Source organism: Cololabis saira, chromosome 14 (genome assembly GCF_033807715.1).
Source record: "Cololabis saira isolate AMF1-May2022 chromosome 14, fColSai1.1, whole genome shotgun sequence".
NCBI lineage: Eukaryota > Metazoa > Chordata > Actinopteri > Beloniformes > Belonidae > Cololabis > Cololabis saira.
This window is the reverse complement of record NC_084600.1, coordinates 22,235,110-22,253,101: the sequence shown is the minus strand read 5'-3', so window position 1 is coordinate 22,253,101 and position 17,992 is coordinate 22,235,110. Positions and strand designations below refer to the sequence as shown.

Sequence of the window (17,992 nt, the reverse complement as noted above, 5' to 3'; positions counted from 1 at the left end):
ACATATTTATACTTGAAGCTACAAACTACAGGATACATATTTTCATCAGTTCAGAAAAAAAAGTGTAGTAAAGTGCATTTCCTTCAACAAACCACAGTAAAGCAGATACTAAAGTTTTACTCTTTCTTGCAACAAACTGCTGAAGTTTAAGATAATAATAAATAATAGTTTGTGGAGCTTAATATTTCCCCAAAATTACAGTGTCCGCCCAACCAACGCATCAGTGGCTATGCCCAAGTGAGAGTGCAAACTGCATTCAATCAGCTAAAACCATGCACACTCAAGGCTGCAGTCTTCCGAGCTAAATAACAGATATACACATATAAAAAATAAATAAATAAAAAAAAAAAAAGGTCCTTTAACTTTCACCTGTTGCTTAACTGCATCAACCTGGAACAGAAGAGGTGCGGCACAGGAGACAAAGAATAAATACTTGACAAAGAAAACTGGCATAGGCAGTAAGCAACGCCAAGCCTTTTAACATAAGCCATCATACAACACTTTAGCGATGCTCTGAAATGTATATATTTTTTTTAAATTTCTTTCTGATACCACGGGATACCTGGGTTTTGGGAGCAGCATACAGAGAGTTCTGATGTGATACCTGTTATTTTTAAATAAAGAAAACTGAATGAATGAATGGATGAATAAATAAATAAGTACAGGATTTAATTTAAAGTGCAGCCACAAATATTTAAAATAAAAAGTAATTTATATTTCAACGATTGAACACTTTGAAAGCCCAAGTGTCTCATCTAAAACCGATTGTCTGCACTTATTTTAGTAGACATGAAATATTTTCAGTCAGTCTCCGTCCAGAGAGAGAAGTTTCAAAGATTTATTTTCTATCTAGGAAACTGTAGTGCAGCTCCAGATGTTCGGTTTTGCAGTGAAATCCAATGTTTTCAACAACTGACAGCATCTGGTCATTTAGGACAAGACATTCTACAGTTTTTCTCTTTACTCTTTGGGAAATGTCTCCCATTTGTGAAAAGCAGACTGCAAAGTTTACTGCAGTGGCATTTCCCTTTGGACATCGCAGCCTTGTTGTAGTTTTCCTGGAGGGATTTTCCGCCCTAAAATAATGTTGTGTTGCCAACAATGTTAACGCTAGATAGCTGGCTTAGTTCCACACTCTACTTCCCCACCTGGCGAATCAAAACAGAAATGTGCAGAGTTTCCTGTCTTGGCTTTCAGAGTCACCAAGACAGAATTGGGATTCTGTTTGTAGGATACATAGAACTAAGTACTCATCAATACCCTGATTTTCACAAGTATTGGAAAGTATTTTCAATACTGGTATACAATCTGAAAACCTACAATTTAGAGTGGCTGACAGTTTTTATCAAATAGACCAGTAACTTTACTTTGTTCAACTGAGGAAACAAGTATACTCATTGTATTTTGTCATGTAGGAGGAAGGTTATTTGCTCAGCTCTTTTTGTTTCAGTTTGCTAAATGTAAGCCTGAAAAGAGAGGACCCACCTTGCTGAGGTACTCCCTCATGACCTGAATGAAGTATGGCATAGAAAACTCCATGATGTTGTGCCTCCAGGCGGTCTCCAGAACCACATCGGGCCGCAGCAGGTCATAGCAGGTGAAAAGGCAGGCGGCGAAACACTCATTCTTGCTCTCCTGTAGGAACCAGGAGAGCAGATCCTCTGCCAGCTCTGTGTCTTTGGACTCTGACGCATACTGCATGGCATCCTGCCAGAGTGAAACAACGAGGTCAGGCTCGAGAATAAATAAACACACGCCAGCTCCAAAAACCACCTGTCACTTACACATCACTATCTGACGTGTGCTTTCACACTCCCCCCTCATCTTAAACTTACCGTTAGGACAAATAGAAGCACCGTCTTATAACTATTCCCAATGAGAATCTCAAACTAATTCTGTGTTAGAAAACAGAAAAAACCCACCTTATAAAGCTTGTCTTTCTTGCAGAGCTCCACACTCTGTTTCCAGCGGTTGTTGCCTTTAAAGAGGTAGGCAGCAATTCTTCTGAACTCAATCAGCTCATGTTTCTCCAAGCGCTGGGCCAGCGAGATGTTGTCAAAGTTGTCATAAGCATCTATTGATGTTCTCAGTGCCTGAAACAAGTGAGACAGAGAGTGAACAGTGACAGTTTTGAAACAAGGCAAAAAAAAAAAAAAAACTATTCCCATAACAATGTCAAAGACGCTCACCTGATAGTCTTCTTCTGAGATGAAGAGGTTGTTAAGTGCTTCGTTGACCGATTTGTTGTTGTGGTTCTGTACTGACCGGAGGTAAGGTTTGACCAGAGGCAGCTGTTTCACCTGTTGGACACATGCAGTAATTATCACAATTTAAACTACAGGGTCATATTTTCATTCCAAACGCATCTTTATTAGATTGAGAAAATGTAAGTGTACCTTGCTGAAGAAGTTGACAGCACGTGAGTGGTCCAGTCGAGGGGAGAGCACAATGAGCAGATCATTCAGTAACAAAGGCTTGAACTCCAGATAGAACTGTGTGGCTTTGTAGTATAGCTCCACATTGGCCACCTGCACAGTAGAAAAAGAAGAGAGCAAGAAGTTAAACCCTGCTCACAGGTTTTTCCGAAAGCTATTAAAATTCATGTAATTTATCTGCGAAAGATGTAAACAACTCTAAAAGTAATCCAGTCCTACAATCAACTACTAGACCATCCTCATTTGGATATTTAATCAATGCATACTTTGGTGATGATGTCTTTGAACTGTCCCTCCTTCCAAGCATCTGTTGGGTGATTCATCATGGTGATGATAGCATTGTCAAACTCCTCGTACTTGTCGTACAGGAAGACCAGCTCGGCCCACAAGTGAGCTTGCTCTGCTGCTCTCAGGACTTTTGGGATGTTAACTCGTGACCAGAAGAGCTCCAGATGCTCCCTCATCTTCTGGGGCTTGAACTTGGAGTAGAGGATTGCTAGCTCTGTGAACATCCCCATGTGAGCACGCTCCAGGCCAAGGGCTGCTTCCAGCATAGTGATCAACTCCTCAAAGTAGCCGCGGTCCTGAGAGAGAGAGAAATCAGGAGAGCACATTATACATGCATCTCTGTATGACAGTTAATATCTTGTACTGGTATGTTCAAAATGTATGAACTCTAAATGCTCGGGGGAAATACATTCAGTTTTTCTTACTTGGTAATAGTTGATCAGTTCCTCCAGCTCGTCAGCATGCACCACAATGTGGAGGCCGCACATCTGGGCGAGTCTGAACTCTTCTCCATCCACACAGGCGAAGCACACCTCCTTCCACGTGCGAGTGCTGTTGGCCTTACGGGCGCCATCCACAGCAGCCTGGTACTCCCCGAGGTGCACCAGCGTTGAAGCCAGGCGGCCAAAGTTGGAGACGTTGTTGTAGAGCAGTTTAGCCGCTTCATACATTTTCTCGTCATAGCAGCGGTCACCAACCTGAAAGATGACGGCATAACAACGAAGAGTGTTTCAGTTGTGACCTCATAGATCAATAAAGTAAGGGTTTGATCAGAGTCAGGCAAACCTGCTGGATGTGAGCATTGTTGGGGCCATTGATGAACTCTTCCAGTTCAGCTAGACGATTAGTTTTTGCCAAAGCAAAGATCAACTCCGTCTCCACGTAGGATTCACGGGCCTTCTTACGAGCCATCTGAAGAAATTTGACCAAGTCCTCCCAGTTTCCTGCAACAAGTTAAAATAAACAGTTTTAATTTAAAAGCCATGTTACTCCTCTAATGCAGATGGGGAATGCTGCTCTGGCTGCCTTTGATACAGATTGGGTGAACTTTCAGTAATTACTACACAAGCTTGCCTTAAGTGTCTTCCTAAATATCAGTTTGTACAGTAGAACTGCATTACTTTAAACACAATCATCACACCAAGTTTTTTTCCCTTTTCCCCCCCACGTCATTTAACAAATCCTCGTACCGCTCTTGTCAGCAGCCTGTACCACCTCCATGTACGCAGAGGGATCATCAGCTTTGATGTAGGAGTCAATGGCCTCCTTCACCAGGCCTTTCTGTAGCTGAGCTTTGGCCAGCTGGCTCCACACTGCTGGCTCATTACAACGTTCTGCAAACTCATAGGCCCGGTCCAGGTTACCAATATGCTCGATTAGCACCTAAGGAAAAATAAATAAATACATTTTAAAAAATGGACTCTGAAGTCCTACTTCAGTCTCCAAGGCAGCATTTAAAGTGTTAAAAGACTAGCGACAGACCTGCACAGCAGAGGTGTTGACATCAAACTTCTTGAAGATGGCAAAAGCCTCCTCGAAGAGCTCATTGCTGATGGCGATGTTTGCGATATCTGGAGCATCATAGTTGTCTAACCTGCTGATATACTCCATCACACGCGTGCGGTCAGCTTTGATAGCCGTCAGGATTAACAGATTCTGCAGATTTCTATGGCAAAAAAGAAAGACAACCTCAGCATCCTCACTCTGATTATCGGCATGACACTACAATCACTTTGTGATTACAGCTGCTGCATCACATTACTGCTAAACACCTGTGTTCACTGAAGACGGAGTTGTCCAAAACAATCTTCTCCAGCAGTTCAATAAGCTCATTTGGTAAGTCGGCAGTCATGAAAGCCTTGACAGTGACCGATACCTCCTCTGGATCCTGGGTTTCTGACAGTGCTGTTTGCACCACCTGATAACATGAACACAGAGGAAGAAAGGCTTAGAGGAGCACCAGAGAAATGCACCGAATAAGATGCAGCTTCATTTGTGTAGACAGTACCTGGTCAATGAGCTGTCGTCTGAAGGGGTTGCTTTCGAGCAGGACACTGGCCCACAGATCGGGATCTTTACGTCGGACAAGGTAGCGAGAAAGGCTCTTGAAAAGGGAGTTCTCATTGCAAACCTGATTTGACAAGGTCAAAATTAAACAATGTTAACAGTTGCAGAGTTTCATATATCGCTGAATTAAGGTTGCCACAGTAACAGTGTTTTGAGTGGTAATTAATGTATTGTTGCCAGGTTACAGAGACGTTTTTCTTATGCCGGTTAGTTAAATGTTGTGTGCTTGTCATTAAATAAATATTACAAGCAAGCCGACCCGCAATCATTTTACACAGAGGGCAGTTGGATAGATAACCATAGCATGTGGACCAAAACAGTGACAGGAAGAATAAATCAGAATTTGTTCTCACATTGATAAGCTCCTGGTCACACTGCCCTCGCTCATATGCAACACAGGCCAGATGAGGGTCTCTCTTCTCGCAGTACTTTCCCACGACGCGGCTGTCATAGAAAGGGTTTTCACGCAGGAAGCGTTCAGGGTTGTTATTGCTGTCAATGTAGATCTTTGCAAGGGCATTGTGGGTAGCAGGCTCTTCACAGCCTTCATGGATACGAGACTCAAGCCAGGGCAGCAGCAGCTTCAATCTGAAAGAAATTATTAATGTCAGGACTCAGCTGAGCTCCTTACACAGGTCGCCCAACAAAAGAGGCTAAGCTAAAATTTTACTTTCAGTACTAGACATACAATATTCTACACATGGTCCATTTTTAGTGCAATGGATGGATCCAACTCCCCTTTGTACAATGTGGTAATTAAATCAGAATCCTGGCATTTCTTTATGACACTATGATCATATTAACATTAAAAAAAGATTACCCCTAGAGAAAGTTAATAATGCAACACTAATAATACCATTAAAAAAAACATCAGAAACTGTGTCTTTGCACAAATTCAAATAGATAAATATTAGGATAATAATCCTGCACTCTATAAAACTACAACTAATTACTGGCACCACCCTCTCTCCAAACTCCACCTTTTAACCAATCTGGAATTGACAGACGACGGCATGTCTAAACATGACAAATTTAAAGATGTAGCAGCGAGTTTTACCCTCAGACGTTTTACAATTGTTTCCATCCTAAGCTATAAAAATGGTTCATTAAACATTTTTGCCCTTTACAATAAAAAAAAAACTTTTTTTCTAACTCAGAATTTAAGTTTTTGTGTGATTTTAATAGCATGTCCAGTAAAAACATGTTAATACAGTTTGTCAAAAAGAAATAACTGTAAATTCCCATAGAGGATGTACTGAAAATGATTATACCAAACATGGCAAGTTAAACAGTTTTAAGTAAAATCTAGATCTAAATTCAAAAGTAGTTATACCCAACACTCTAGAGTATTACAAATATTATTCACTTCCATGAAAAAGTAATTTTGCTTATTTCTTTTTTTAGACTAATGTAAACAAAGCCATGGGCAAAGGAATACAGCACCTGTTCCTCTTTTCCACCTCAGCGACCAGCTCGTCAGTGGAGAACTGTCCCCTGACAACTAAGATCAGGCTCTTGATGACATCTTCAGAGCAGTCCACATCTAGGAGCCCACCAACGACAACAGGCAGACGGCTAGGATTTACCTAAAGCAAAATTGCATCATAAATCTCTGAAGTCCTTGATAAAATGATGGGATGAATGTGTGATGTGAATGTCTAATCATTCAGCCTCACCTTCTGAACATAAATCTCAATGTACTTCTGCAGGTTGTTGCGGTACAAGTAGAGGACCAGGTCATGGACAAAGTCAAAACGGTCACAGACGATGATCAGCGGTAGCTGGTCAGTGAGTTTGGCTTCCTGTGCATCACACAGAGTGGAGGAAGAGAAGAATATAGTCATTAAGATAATGTAGCCTGCAAGATAGCCTTGATGCAAGCCCAAACATCCCAACCAAGTGCAACAGCGTTGATCTTTACTACTTTTCACTATTTAATGTTTTGTTAAACAGAAACAAAAAATAATGTTACTGCTCCTATAATACAGCCAATAAAAACTACATTAAAATGTCATTTTCCAGTGACATGAGCCATTCTTAATTGATTTGAAAAAAAAAAGAAAAGCATAATAAAATCTATATGAAAACAACATAAAAATTGCCACTGGAACAAATGGGCTATGTAGCACATAACCAATCTAATTCATAGTAAAATCATGGAGGGGGAGAAACTATAAAAAAAAAATGTACTTACACTTTAAAAAAAAAAAAAAAGCAGGGATTTAGTGGTTACCAAGTCATTTCTACGCAGCTATGACAATGGATCCTACGTGGAACAATGAACTGCTGTCATCCACAGGATTAACAAACTGGGATTGTGCACTATTATTCAGGAACATGCTGCACTGACTACAACCTCCTATTACAAGACTACACACAACACACACAGACACTTAAACTTCACATTTAATGTACAGTATCCTTAACCTACTAGCCAACATTTGCTGTTAAGATGAAAATCTCCAATGATTATCTAAACCTATGTAAGATTCAGATAGCACTGGCTGCACCCAGTCATGTATGGAGTGGTGTATGAATATATACACCTCCATACGAATCCCAGTTTCAATCCCAGATTTTTTATTTAAGTGGAGTGGGTGAAAAAAAAAAAAAAGTCCTTTACTATGGGGATGGACAGATTTACCTGATACATGTCCTGCCATTCCAAAGATAATAAAAAAGGAGGAAAAGCACAAAATAAAGCTGCCATCAGGTTTGTAACTAGAACATTTGTAACCAATACAGGCAACAGCTTGGATTCAGTCTGATAAAGACTCTCGCTGCGTCCGAAATTGCATACTTCCACCCTAATGAGTATGCGAGATTTTTTAGTGCGTCCGAAACATTAGAACGTACTCAATAGTAGCTCTATCCATACTCATTCCGGAGAATTTTTTTAGTGTGGATTGATGGACACTAGCCGAGCAGAAACCTCCCACAATGCAATGCAGCGGCGTTTGGTTACTAAGTGATACGTATATATCATAAGTATAATATATTAAGTATAATAATATTATTATATAATATTAATATGATAATATTCGTATTTAATAATATTATATAATGTCATCTTGTTTCGGCCAGAATAAACGGTAAAGAGCGGCTGTGACAGGTTACCATGGTAACAACTCCCCCCCCCCTCCCTACGGCAGGAAGTGCCGTGTGGGCTCTTAATAGTACGTCCGAATTAATGCACACTACTGATATTTACTCAAAAGTGTGCCGAATTTAAGCATACTTTTTAGTATGGCATTTCGGACGCACCGTCTGTCTTCTTCCTTTAAATGCATAAAGTGGTTGAAATATATGACAGAAATCAAGATTAAAGAAACTATATCACCAAGTACTTGCCTCTTTCACGCAATGGGACAAAAAATACTCAACACTGTTCAATTTTGAAAAAAGGTGGTAATGGATAGGACAAATATTAAAGATCATGAGCAACGGACTTAGTATATCCAGGACTGAGTGACAAAAGCAAAAAAACAAACAAAAGTGCCTGTATTTAAATACTTCAGACGCAGCTGTGGCTTTACCTTCAGGAAGTTCTTGACACGCTCAGGATCATAACAGTTGCTCTCTCTGCAGATTCTCTCCACCTCTTTGATTTGGCCAGTCTTGCAGGCAGCCTGAATATATTTGAAGTGGACCTCAGGATCCTGACTAAAGTTTACGATAGAGCCCAGGAAGTAAAACAAACCTGAGGAAGGAGATGTACATGTATATGAATTTTCAAACAAGGGCAATGTTTACTTGCACTCCCGGTCTAAATACAGAAAAATAGGGCCAATAATACACCTTAAACATTTAAGTGACATTACATTTTTGTTCCATGCCGTCTTTTTTTTTTTTTAATGAAACCATTTAACTTTTCTATTCCATTATTCCTATAAATGAGATCTACTGATCCAATATTTTCCTGTTTAGACCCAATTATCACATGCAGTGTGACATAAGGTTGTACTTATCAATTACACACACACTGAGTGTGTGTGTAACACACACACACACACACACACACACACACACACACACACACACACACACACACACACACACACACACACACACACACACACACACACACACACACACACACACACACACACACACACACACACACACACACACACACACACACACACACACACACACACACACACAGATAAACTCACTCACACAAACACACACACAATATAATAATGATACTATTGATAGAACTGGCTTTGCTCTGCAGTATACATCTCATTTATAGTTGGGAAAACTACAGATACCAGAACACAAGCTGGAATAATGGCACAAGAACTTTAGAATAAATAAAATACTACTCTGAGGTACAGAGTATAACATTTCATTAGATGAATCGACTCGTGTTAAAGGTCATTTTAATCCTTTTCAATACTTCCTTAAATTAATTAGGTTTCATGTACAAACATTCCATAAAGGTTTATGAAATGTACATACATCAGCATTTTACTCGTGTAATTCTAGGTTCCCAGCAGATACCAAAATAAAGACTGTGTTCTCACCCTCAAAGCTCTTGAAGGACTCAAAGAGTTCAGTGAGAGACTGTGTGCTGAGCTGTTCATGGTACTTGGAGGCCACCTGAACACAGATCTGCAGGTTCTGGCGGATGTTGGCTGAGAGCATGGCCCTGAGACACTCCAGAGAGTCTTCTACTGACAACGAGCCAAAGTAGTTCACCAGCCACTGGAGGTGAGATAGGACATGTTTAATTCATACATTGTTAAATCTGCTCAAGAGTTGAAAATAAGAGATGTTATTCTAAAAATAAATAAAATTAAAACTAGGGTATATTTGTAACTATTCAATAAGTAACTGAGGCCTACCTCTGGGTTGAGCAGGTGTGTGTGCACCACAGCACGCTTGATGTCATACAGGTCTGTGTAGTGCTCCAGGGCCCTTTGTAGGAGTCCAGCCTTCTCACACAGCTGGGCAATGTGAGCGCGATCATAGTTGGTGAACATCTGGTTGCCCAGAATAGCATCAGCAACCTACAATCCAGAACAATGTTTAGAAAATGTATACAAAAAATTACTAGAGCTGGATCAATTGAATTCCCTATAATTTAATTTCAGTCCGTGCAGGCTGGCCCACCTGGGGGGCATGCATGAGATTCATCTCCAACAGACGAGTCTGCAGTGGCCCTTCTGAGGGTCTGTTGTTCTTTAGAGCATCAAGCAGGAAAGAGGTGCACTGCTGGATCAGGTTGTACTCCATGAAGACATCCACAATCTGGGTAGTCACAAATACACAGGTTAAACAGATTAAAAGGAGGTACTTCTAATTAGCTTAAAAAAAACATTATTTCTTTTTAATTTTAAACACCAAGTATCTTTCTTGTAGATTTTGTCAGTGTGGTGTGGAATGTTTATGCTTTTCCCACATGAAAGTCCAAACTATCATATACCTATTTCTGTGCTTTATTACTATGCTATTATATAATGCTGTTACCACAGTCAATGCAGTAGTCCTGTTTCAGTGAACAAAAAACCTTCCAGACCACTCTGTATAAGCCTATTTAGGACACTGTTAGGATGGCACTACAGGCCATCGATTGTAGGTCAGCAACTGGGGAGGACAAGCTAGATCCTTACTTTTTAAAACTCGGTGCCCCTTTTATTTCAGAAACGCTTACTTCTCTTTTTAACCTTTCTATCTCAAGTGGAATTGTCCCTCTAGTCTGGAAATCTGCCCATGTAATACCACTGCATAAAAGGTGGGGATAAAAATGATTTAAATAACTATCAACCGATTTTCAAACTACCTTGCCTTGCTAAAATACTGGAATCTCTTGAGTCCAAATCATTCTGGCTTTAGAGCCCAACATAGTACCATCACTGCCACTACCATGGTTTTAAATTATATTATTTCTGATTGATGATTGATGAGGAAGTACTGTGCTGCACTTTTTATTGATCTTACAAAAGCGTTTGATACTGTTGACCATGCTCTGCTCCTTCAGAAATTATGTGACATTGGTTTTGATTTTAACACTGTCAAAAGGGGTTCCTCAAGGGTCTATCCTGGGTCCTATCCTGTTTTCAATCTTTATAAACAATATTACATCGGTTTTGATGAGCAGTAGCGCTCATCTCTATGCAGATGATACAATTCTATACTGTTCTGCCGATACTGCTCAGTCGACTATTGAAACCCTTCAAATAGCTTTTGTCAGCCTACAAGATACACCTTTCAAGTTAAAATTATTACTGAATCCAAAAAAGACTAAAAAACTAAAAAAGACTATGTTTTTTTCCAGAAATGATGTTGACATCGACATGCCGCTGGGCATCAGGACCCAGGAGGGTCAAAATATTGAAAGGGTTCCAGAATATAAATATCTTTGTATTTGGCTGGATCAAAAACTCACTTTCAAGCATCATATTACCATACTCGTTACAAAGCTGGGTCAGAAAATTGGGTAGTTTTATAAATACAGAGAAAATGTTCCTATGTCCTGCAGAAAGCGGGTTATTGAGGCAGTCTTCCCGTCAGTTCTGGATTATGGTGATGTTATTTATCAACACCCATCTGCTTCCACCCTAAAATCACTTGATGCTGTTTATCACTCAGCTCTAAGATTCATCACTGGTGACAGTTATTCTACTCATCACTGCATCTTATATAAAAAAACTTGGGTGGACTCCCCTTTCTGTCAGACGTGATAGGCCTTGGTTTCTCTTTGTTTATAAAGTCCTAATTGGAAGGCTTCTTCATTACCATAGCTCCTTACTGAGGTGGCATAATGGTAGATACTCAACCCACTCCTCTGATTTTCTTATGCTGGAAGTGTCATGTCCACGGACTGAATTTGGAAAAACTGCATTTAGCTACTGCGCGGCTCACAGTTGGAACATTTTGCAACATGCATTGAAGTTGGAAACGTTTGTGCAGCTTGGTCAATTCAAATCCTTGATTGCTGACCATTTTACTCATGTTTGTAATCGTTTTTAATTTTTCTCTTATTTTTATTGTATTCTTTTTATATGGTTGTTGTACATTCGGCATCATTGTAAATGAGGGCTTGCTCGCAATGATTTCTCCGAATTCAAATAAAGGTTGATTGATTTGGCTTTGGTGCCATCTGCCAAAACAATGTCTTTCTCACGGAAAGTGAAGGAAAAGGTTCTTTTCTTTTATGCTCTAAAACAGCTGATGTTTGTAATTTTTTGCCTGAGTTATTTTCTATGTCATAACTATTTATTCGGGGCTGACTATTTCATTGTAGGTTGGGATTATGTCTATGTTCAATAGAAAAATATGGGTTGGCCTAAATGTATTGCATTGTGAGGCGGTGTATAAAAAGGGTAATCAACGTCTTTTTTTGCCTGAGAAAACTGTCGTCTTTTCATATCGACATAACACTGTTGACCCTTTTTTTTTTAAATCAAGCTTTTATTGAATAGGTTTTATCCTTTTGCATGGTGTCTTGGTTTGAAAATCTGTCTCTTAGAAATAAGAATAGTCTATCTAGTAAGATAACGAGAGAGCGGCAGATGAATCCGGACATGCTGTTTTCCAGACAGATACAAAGGTTATCTGGATCTATTTTAAAAGACACCTCTCATCCACAACCACTTCCAGCTACTTCAACAAGGGTGCAGACAGAGTACCAAAATGCAAAACAAAACGTTTTAAAAAGTTTTATACCTACTGCTATAATCCTCCTAAATAAATAGATAAGGTTTTAGCCTTTTATGTTGTGATTATGGTTTATGCTTATGTTGTATGTATGAACTGATGATGTCTTGTTGCTGGACTCGCGAGACCTCCTTCTTGCAAGGCAAATTTAACTTCAATGAAGTTGAACTGAACTGCATCCGAGGTAATAAAAGAGCAGGTAACTTCCTTTCCATAACCTTAAAGCATTTCATTAACAAGCGTCTGATAGACTGCAAGAGATTACTCTCATTTTCTTCTGACCTGTGTGATGTCAGCCAGTGGTTCTTCATCCTGGACCAACATCTGGGCAAACTGCAGACCTTGTTCTGGATTGATGCGCATCACATTCCGGAGCAGGAAGATCCAGTCCGGAGTATAGCCCACCTGGGGCAAACACACAAAAAAACAAATAGCATTAAACTATTGCTAGTTTTAAGGACATTATATCATCACCACAGAAGAACAATACATTTTTAATACTGTGATATGATATTCAGAGAAACTCATGAGGAATTAACATATCATACCTTCTTGGCATACAGAACAATCTTGGGGAACTGACCAGTCTCTGCAAAGCACTGAATAACTTTGTTGGGGACATTGGCCCTCAGGTAGACACTGAGAGCCAAGGTGGGATCCACAGCCTTCACCAGGTCACCGAGTTCCTCCGAACACTCCAACTAAAGTAAAAGACCAGCAAAAACAGCCGTTAGAAAAGTATTTAGGACAATTTCTAAAGAAATCTAAAAAAAAGTAATCTCTCCTTTGTTTTTCAAATTCGTGTTTAAATTGTCCTTTTTTGTATGACCAAATACACAATGCTCATGATGCACATTAGTATCACAATAAGGTAAGTTTGGATAGCTTAACCCTTCATTTCATATTTGTTTTTAGTTTAATTCATCAGAAGTCAAATACACAATCATTTTCAACCCCAGTCTACAATTAACTTCTCTTCGGCTAAACCATTCACTTTCCACACACAGTTTAAAAGGGAAGTCTACACATTCTTGGCATATCAGCTGGCCTAACGTAATTCACAAAAATAGGCAAGTCAAGTAAACAAGCAGGCAACTCAGGAAGTCCATCTTTGTGCGATGGGAGGCTAAAATAAATACTTCAATACCTTGTCCTCCTTCAACCACTTCTCCAGAAGTTGCTTTCGTCCCTGCTGGAGGACAGGCCTGCAAAGCTCCAGGGACTCAAACTTGTTTAGCTGGCCCTGGTCCAACAGGATACCGAAGTATTGCAGCAAGGGAGAGGTCTGTCCTGGCTGAGTGGGAACAGTCTGAAAGCGTCGAATAGTGTCTGGGGTGCGCAGGATACCCTGAGAAGTGAATTAAACAGGCAATATATGGAGGGAAAAATTAATAAATATCACAACAAGAATAAATAGAACTGTGTAAGAAAGGTGTTGCTGGGATGATTGGTGAAAGAAAAAGTACCTTTGGTGCATTAGCAGCAACTTTGGCAGCTTCGGAGTAGTTGCCGGCAGCAAATAGGTTGTTGAACTTGCGTGCAAAGAGCTCTTCAGCACCTGCAAGGTTGTTGCGGACAGCCAATCGGAGAGCAAGATCTGGATTCTGGAGCACGTTGTTGATGTACGGAATGATGTTTTCCTCTTCCACACATACAGACAGAACCTGCATAAAAATGGAGAACGTAGCAGTACAGAGCACCAGATACAAGACAAATCATAACATCCTAGAGTTTCTCATGAGCGCGCAACCTTGAACAAGACATCACGTCAGGCACCAGGTATCCTCTTGGAAAACAGGGCAACGACGTACCAGAGAATAGGTACACTTATTATCTTAAGATAACTCATAACAGATTTTACAAGTTAAACAAACGATATCAAAATATTGACAGTCAGCTAATGTTACATAACAAATTTGTAGCTTAGGTTAATTGCGCCCTGGTGCCAAGTCAGTGTTGCCAACTTGAGTAAACTAATCGATGGCATTAGGCTGCCAACTTTACAGTGTGAACTCAACTGTGAGAGGGAGTTTTCAACAATGAATAGGGTAAGACATGATAATATATCAGACACAAACTACAAACAATTTTAAAATTTAGTATGTTTAAACTCGCTCACTCTTTTTAACCAGTCACTGTGCACTACACCAGTTTGTTTTATTTATTGATTTATGTACCTTTTGATTCTGTCTCTTGCTGCTTTTTTTGGGGGGGGGGGGGGTTAATTGTATTTTAACTTATAAAATGTCTGTTGTATCTTTTGTAAGGTAAACCTTGGGTGACCTGAAAGCCGCCTCTAAATAAAATTAATTGTTATTATTAAAATGAGTAGGGTGTAGGAAATTGAGATTTAAAAAATCTTATTGTTTCTATTTGCAGGTGAAGACTAACTTGAGAAACAGGCTGCAGGAGGATCACTTTGCAGCTGGATGCTACAAAGCATCAACACGCCACTTATTGAAGCATTTCCATACAACAAAGCCTTAGAGCTGTTTTACAAAAAAATCCAGAAAAATCCAATGTTCTGAGCCTGGGTGCTAACTTTGCTGCTGATTCTCGGTAAAGGAATTATTTATTGTTTTCATTTTAATTTTTTTTTTTATGTATTTAGTTCTACAGTCAGCCTTGAAATGCCATTTTCAACTGGGCATTAAATATAGTTTGTAACAGTAAAATCTAGAGTCAAGTGTCATTTCTCTATGCCGCAACAGCTCCCCGGACAGCCGACCCCACTGCTGAAAAAAAAAAAGGAAACACTAAGAACCCCTTTACTACTTCCATTGCAATTAAGTGGCTTGACAGCAGCCAGGTGCAACTAACCAAATACACTTGAATAATTGATGGATCAATGAACGTGAAGTTTTGTCAGTTTCCTGACCTGTTTCTTTTCATACTACACTTAAAATCATCCCATTGAAAAGCTTGAATGAAACAGAACTGTGAGGACGAGCATTAACCTCCACACAACGCTGTCCGCCCTTGGGATGTGGAAGGTGAATACAAATGTTTTCTCAGTGGGTCAGTGTTACACAGGGCTTTTTGAAGTGCTCTAGCAAAAAAGGGGGGGGCAAAGTCAAATGAAAAGAGTACAGCGGGGGAAAGGGGGGGCCAAAGGAGAAAGACAACCAGTGTTGGCCACTCTACAAACAAGCCCAGCTGGTCAGTGCCCCTGCTTTTGTGTGCAGGGTGCGTTACTCACTATAATGCAGTAAGACTAATTGGAGTTAACTGAAATAAGTAAATGAGCAGAGGATATGAGTAAATACATTCACTAGATACTACGTTCTACAGAAGATATAAAAGATGTGGTTACAAGCAAATCAGAACTAAACCCCAGTCTGGCCCAACATGCCTGAACAACTGAAGACACCACCAAGAATCAGACGACACTTGAGATGCAGTATCAAGTAATTTGTTAGCTGAGATAAACATACAGAAAACACTCAGTTAAACTTCTTACTGCCAACTCCCGTTCTGATAATGGAAAATAAGGATAAGACTAATTGAAAGAGAGGACCTGCGCAAATAGGATTGAGGGCACCAGGCTGTGCTAAAAACTTAATGTCATGTGCTCAGGGGGTGCTCACTCTGCCACTTAATTTCACAATGTTTCCTCCTCTCTTCCCATCTGATTCATAAATGCTGCAGATTAGTCCTGCACAAGTCCAGATGGTACACATGCACACTCTGTAGAGCGAGTCATGTTTCAAATATTGATCCCAAGACTCCAACTGCTTCCAACTGCTGACAAAAATGAGCAACTTGCTGACGGTTACAGAAAGTACTTAAGGCAGTGTGTGAAACAGGAACGTTTGAGATTTAACCAGCTTGTGAAGACCAAGTTTCCTCTAAAAACGTAAGCATTTCTGTAGAACATCATCTTTCTATTATTGAAATTTGTCTGTATATTAAAATATACATCATTGTGCTTTAATAATACAGAGGAAGATGTTTATTTAAAAGTATTGACCTCTGTATAAGAGATATTTACTTCTCTACGTTACCCAATTAAAGACATTATATTAAAATTCTTAGTTTCCAGTCATCTGGCTAAAGATGAAATGAAATGTATGTAGCATTGTAGTAACACACTAATCAGTATCACATTACCAATTTTGTTGGTAATTAACCCACTTATTGGACATCACTGAGGGGGCTAGTCAGTAGCCTATTATCCCTCAGATCACTGTGTACATGTGATGTTTTACACACACCCCACAGAGACAGACACACTCAGACACTTGACTGCTCCAGCACACAGAGAGATCTGTCACAGCTCAGATCAGTTTTCCTCTCTTCACTCAATTATTCATGCACTGTGTGGCCTGGCTGGAACATTATTCATCAGCTGGTTGTATCAGTTTTCCTCTCTGGTTCAGCTTTACAAAAACAAGAAGACACAACCCACTCCACTCTGTGGGTAAAACAACACCTTGGATTATTTATAATGCTTCCTGGCAGTGTGTGAGATGGCAGATGACTTGATGTTGTGCTTGTTAACATTCAGTGACTTGTGCCAGATGCCGGACAAATTACTGCTGATGGGGACGGATCTTTGAAGGACGATTGAAGTCATGTATATTTGGCATCAGCAAAATATTACTGCAATTATAACCAGTCATGATCATGATTAATGCTATTTCCACAGTACTTGGAATGGTAGTAATCTTACCTGTCCCTTCCTGTTGACTCCAATAATGCCTGAGGTTGCCTCATGTGGAGCAGTGACAAAGATGGTCTCTCCACTGATGCGGTTCATGTAGATGCAGGTTCCTGTCTCCAAGTCATACAGGTGAATGTAGCCGTATTTGGTGATGAGGAAAACCACATTGTGCTTGGCGCTGATCTGTAAAGAGAATATGGCGCTCTTACTAATTCAAGATGTAAAAAAAAAAAGAAAAAAAGTTGTCAAAGCGCTTTCCAGTTCTTTATGTAAATGTTTTAAGTATGTTTGAAAAAAAGCTACGGATTCATTGATCAGCTGGTGACATCTGCAGGAGAGAACACAAATCTTCTAGTGACAATGTTATTTACATGTATACTGACAGTGTCCACAGGTGACTTATTCACCTTATTTTAATTAGTCAATGTTGTCTGCTCATTTAAACAAAATACCTGCATGGCCACAGGAAAGTCATTCTGGGCTTCTGGAGGGAAGAAGACATCCACTGCTTTTTTTGGAAATGGCTGGTTACCAGTTGCTGGGGTCCCAACTTCAATGATATGCAGCTGAGTCAAAGAAAGAAAAACGTGTGAGGAACAGTCAGACTGTAGTTTTCCCAAGACTCCAAATGAGATCAAATCTGTAATGGCTCTAATTAAATGTTATTAATCAGTTACCTTGCCTCCAGCCTGGCCTCTGACAGCGAAGCAGAACAAAGTTGACTCTTCAGAATTTCCTTCTATCTTAAACTGGGCAAAGCTGGCAGCGTGACCTTCAATAGGCTGAGAAACCTTTCTGTCCACGGAGTAGAGCTGCATGGCTCCGACCACTCGATTTTGCTGCATAAGGGGGGATATATTAAAAAATAAAAATA

General features: G+C 39.9%; 1 protein-coding gene across 1 annotated transcript in view; it reads right to left on the bottom strand.

Moving 5' to 3' along the window:
* The window catches only part of cltca (clathrin, heavy chain a (Hc)), a 36,045-nt gene that overhangs the window by 4,872 nt on the left and 13,181 nt on the right, over positions 1-17,992 (bottom strand). The window contains exons 4-28 of the mRNA XM_061740164.1: positions 17,796-17,957; positions 17,571-17,684; positions 17,128-17,301; positions 13,922-14,119; positions 13,603-13,803; positions 13,004-13,156; positions 12,738-12,860; positions 9,909-10,046; positions 9,641-9,805; positions 9,320-9,500; positions 8,327-8,490; positions 6,467-6,592; positions 6,234-6,376; positions 5,144-5,378; positions 4,732-4,854; positions 4,496-4,641; positions 4,206-4,389; positions 3,914-4,106; positions 3,510-3,667; positions 3,149-3,421; positions 2,702-3,019; positions 2,397-2,528; positions 2,190-2,300; positions 1,923-2,093; positions 1,486-1,707 (exon numbers count right to left, since the gene is read on the bottom strand). Of these exons, the coding sequence (XP_061596148.1) occupies positions 1,486-1,707; positions 1,923-2,093; positions 2,190-2,300; positions 2,397-2,528; positions 2,702-3,019; positions 3,149-3,421; positions 3,510-3,667; positions 3,914-4,106; positions 4,206-4,389; positions 4,496-4,641; positions 4,732-4,854; positions 5,144-5,378; positions 6,234-6,376; positions 6,467-6,592; positions 8,327-8,490; positions 9,320-9,500; positions 9,641-9,805; positions 9,909-10,046; positions 12,738-12,860; positions 13,004-13,156; positions 13,603-13,803; positions 13,922-14,119; positions 17,128-17,301; positions 17,571-17,684; positions 17,796-17,957 (4,308 nt within the window). The remainder of the gene's footprint in view (positions 1-1,485; positions 1,708-1,922; positions 2,094-2,189; positions 2,301-2,396; positions 2,529-2,701; positions 3,020-3,148; positions 3,422-3,509; positions 3,668-3,913; positions 4,107-4,205; positions 4,390-4,495; positions 4,642-4,731; positions 4,855-5,143; positions 5,379-6,233; positions 6,377-6,466; positions 6,593-8,326; positions 8,491-9,319; positions 9,501-9,640; positions 9,806-9,908; positions 10,047-12,737; positions 12,861-13,003; positions 13,157-13,602; positions 13,804-13,921; positions 14,120-17,127; positions 17,302-17,570; positions 17,685-17,795; positions 17,958-17,992) is intronic.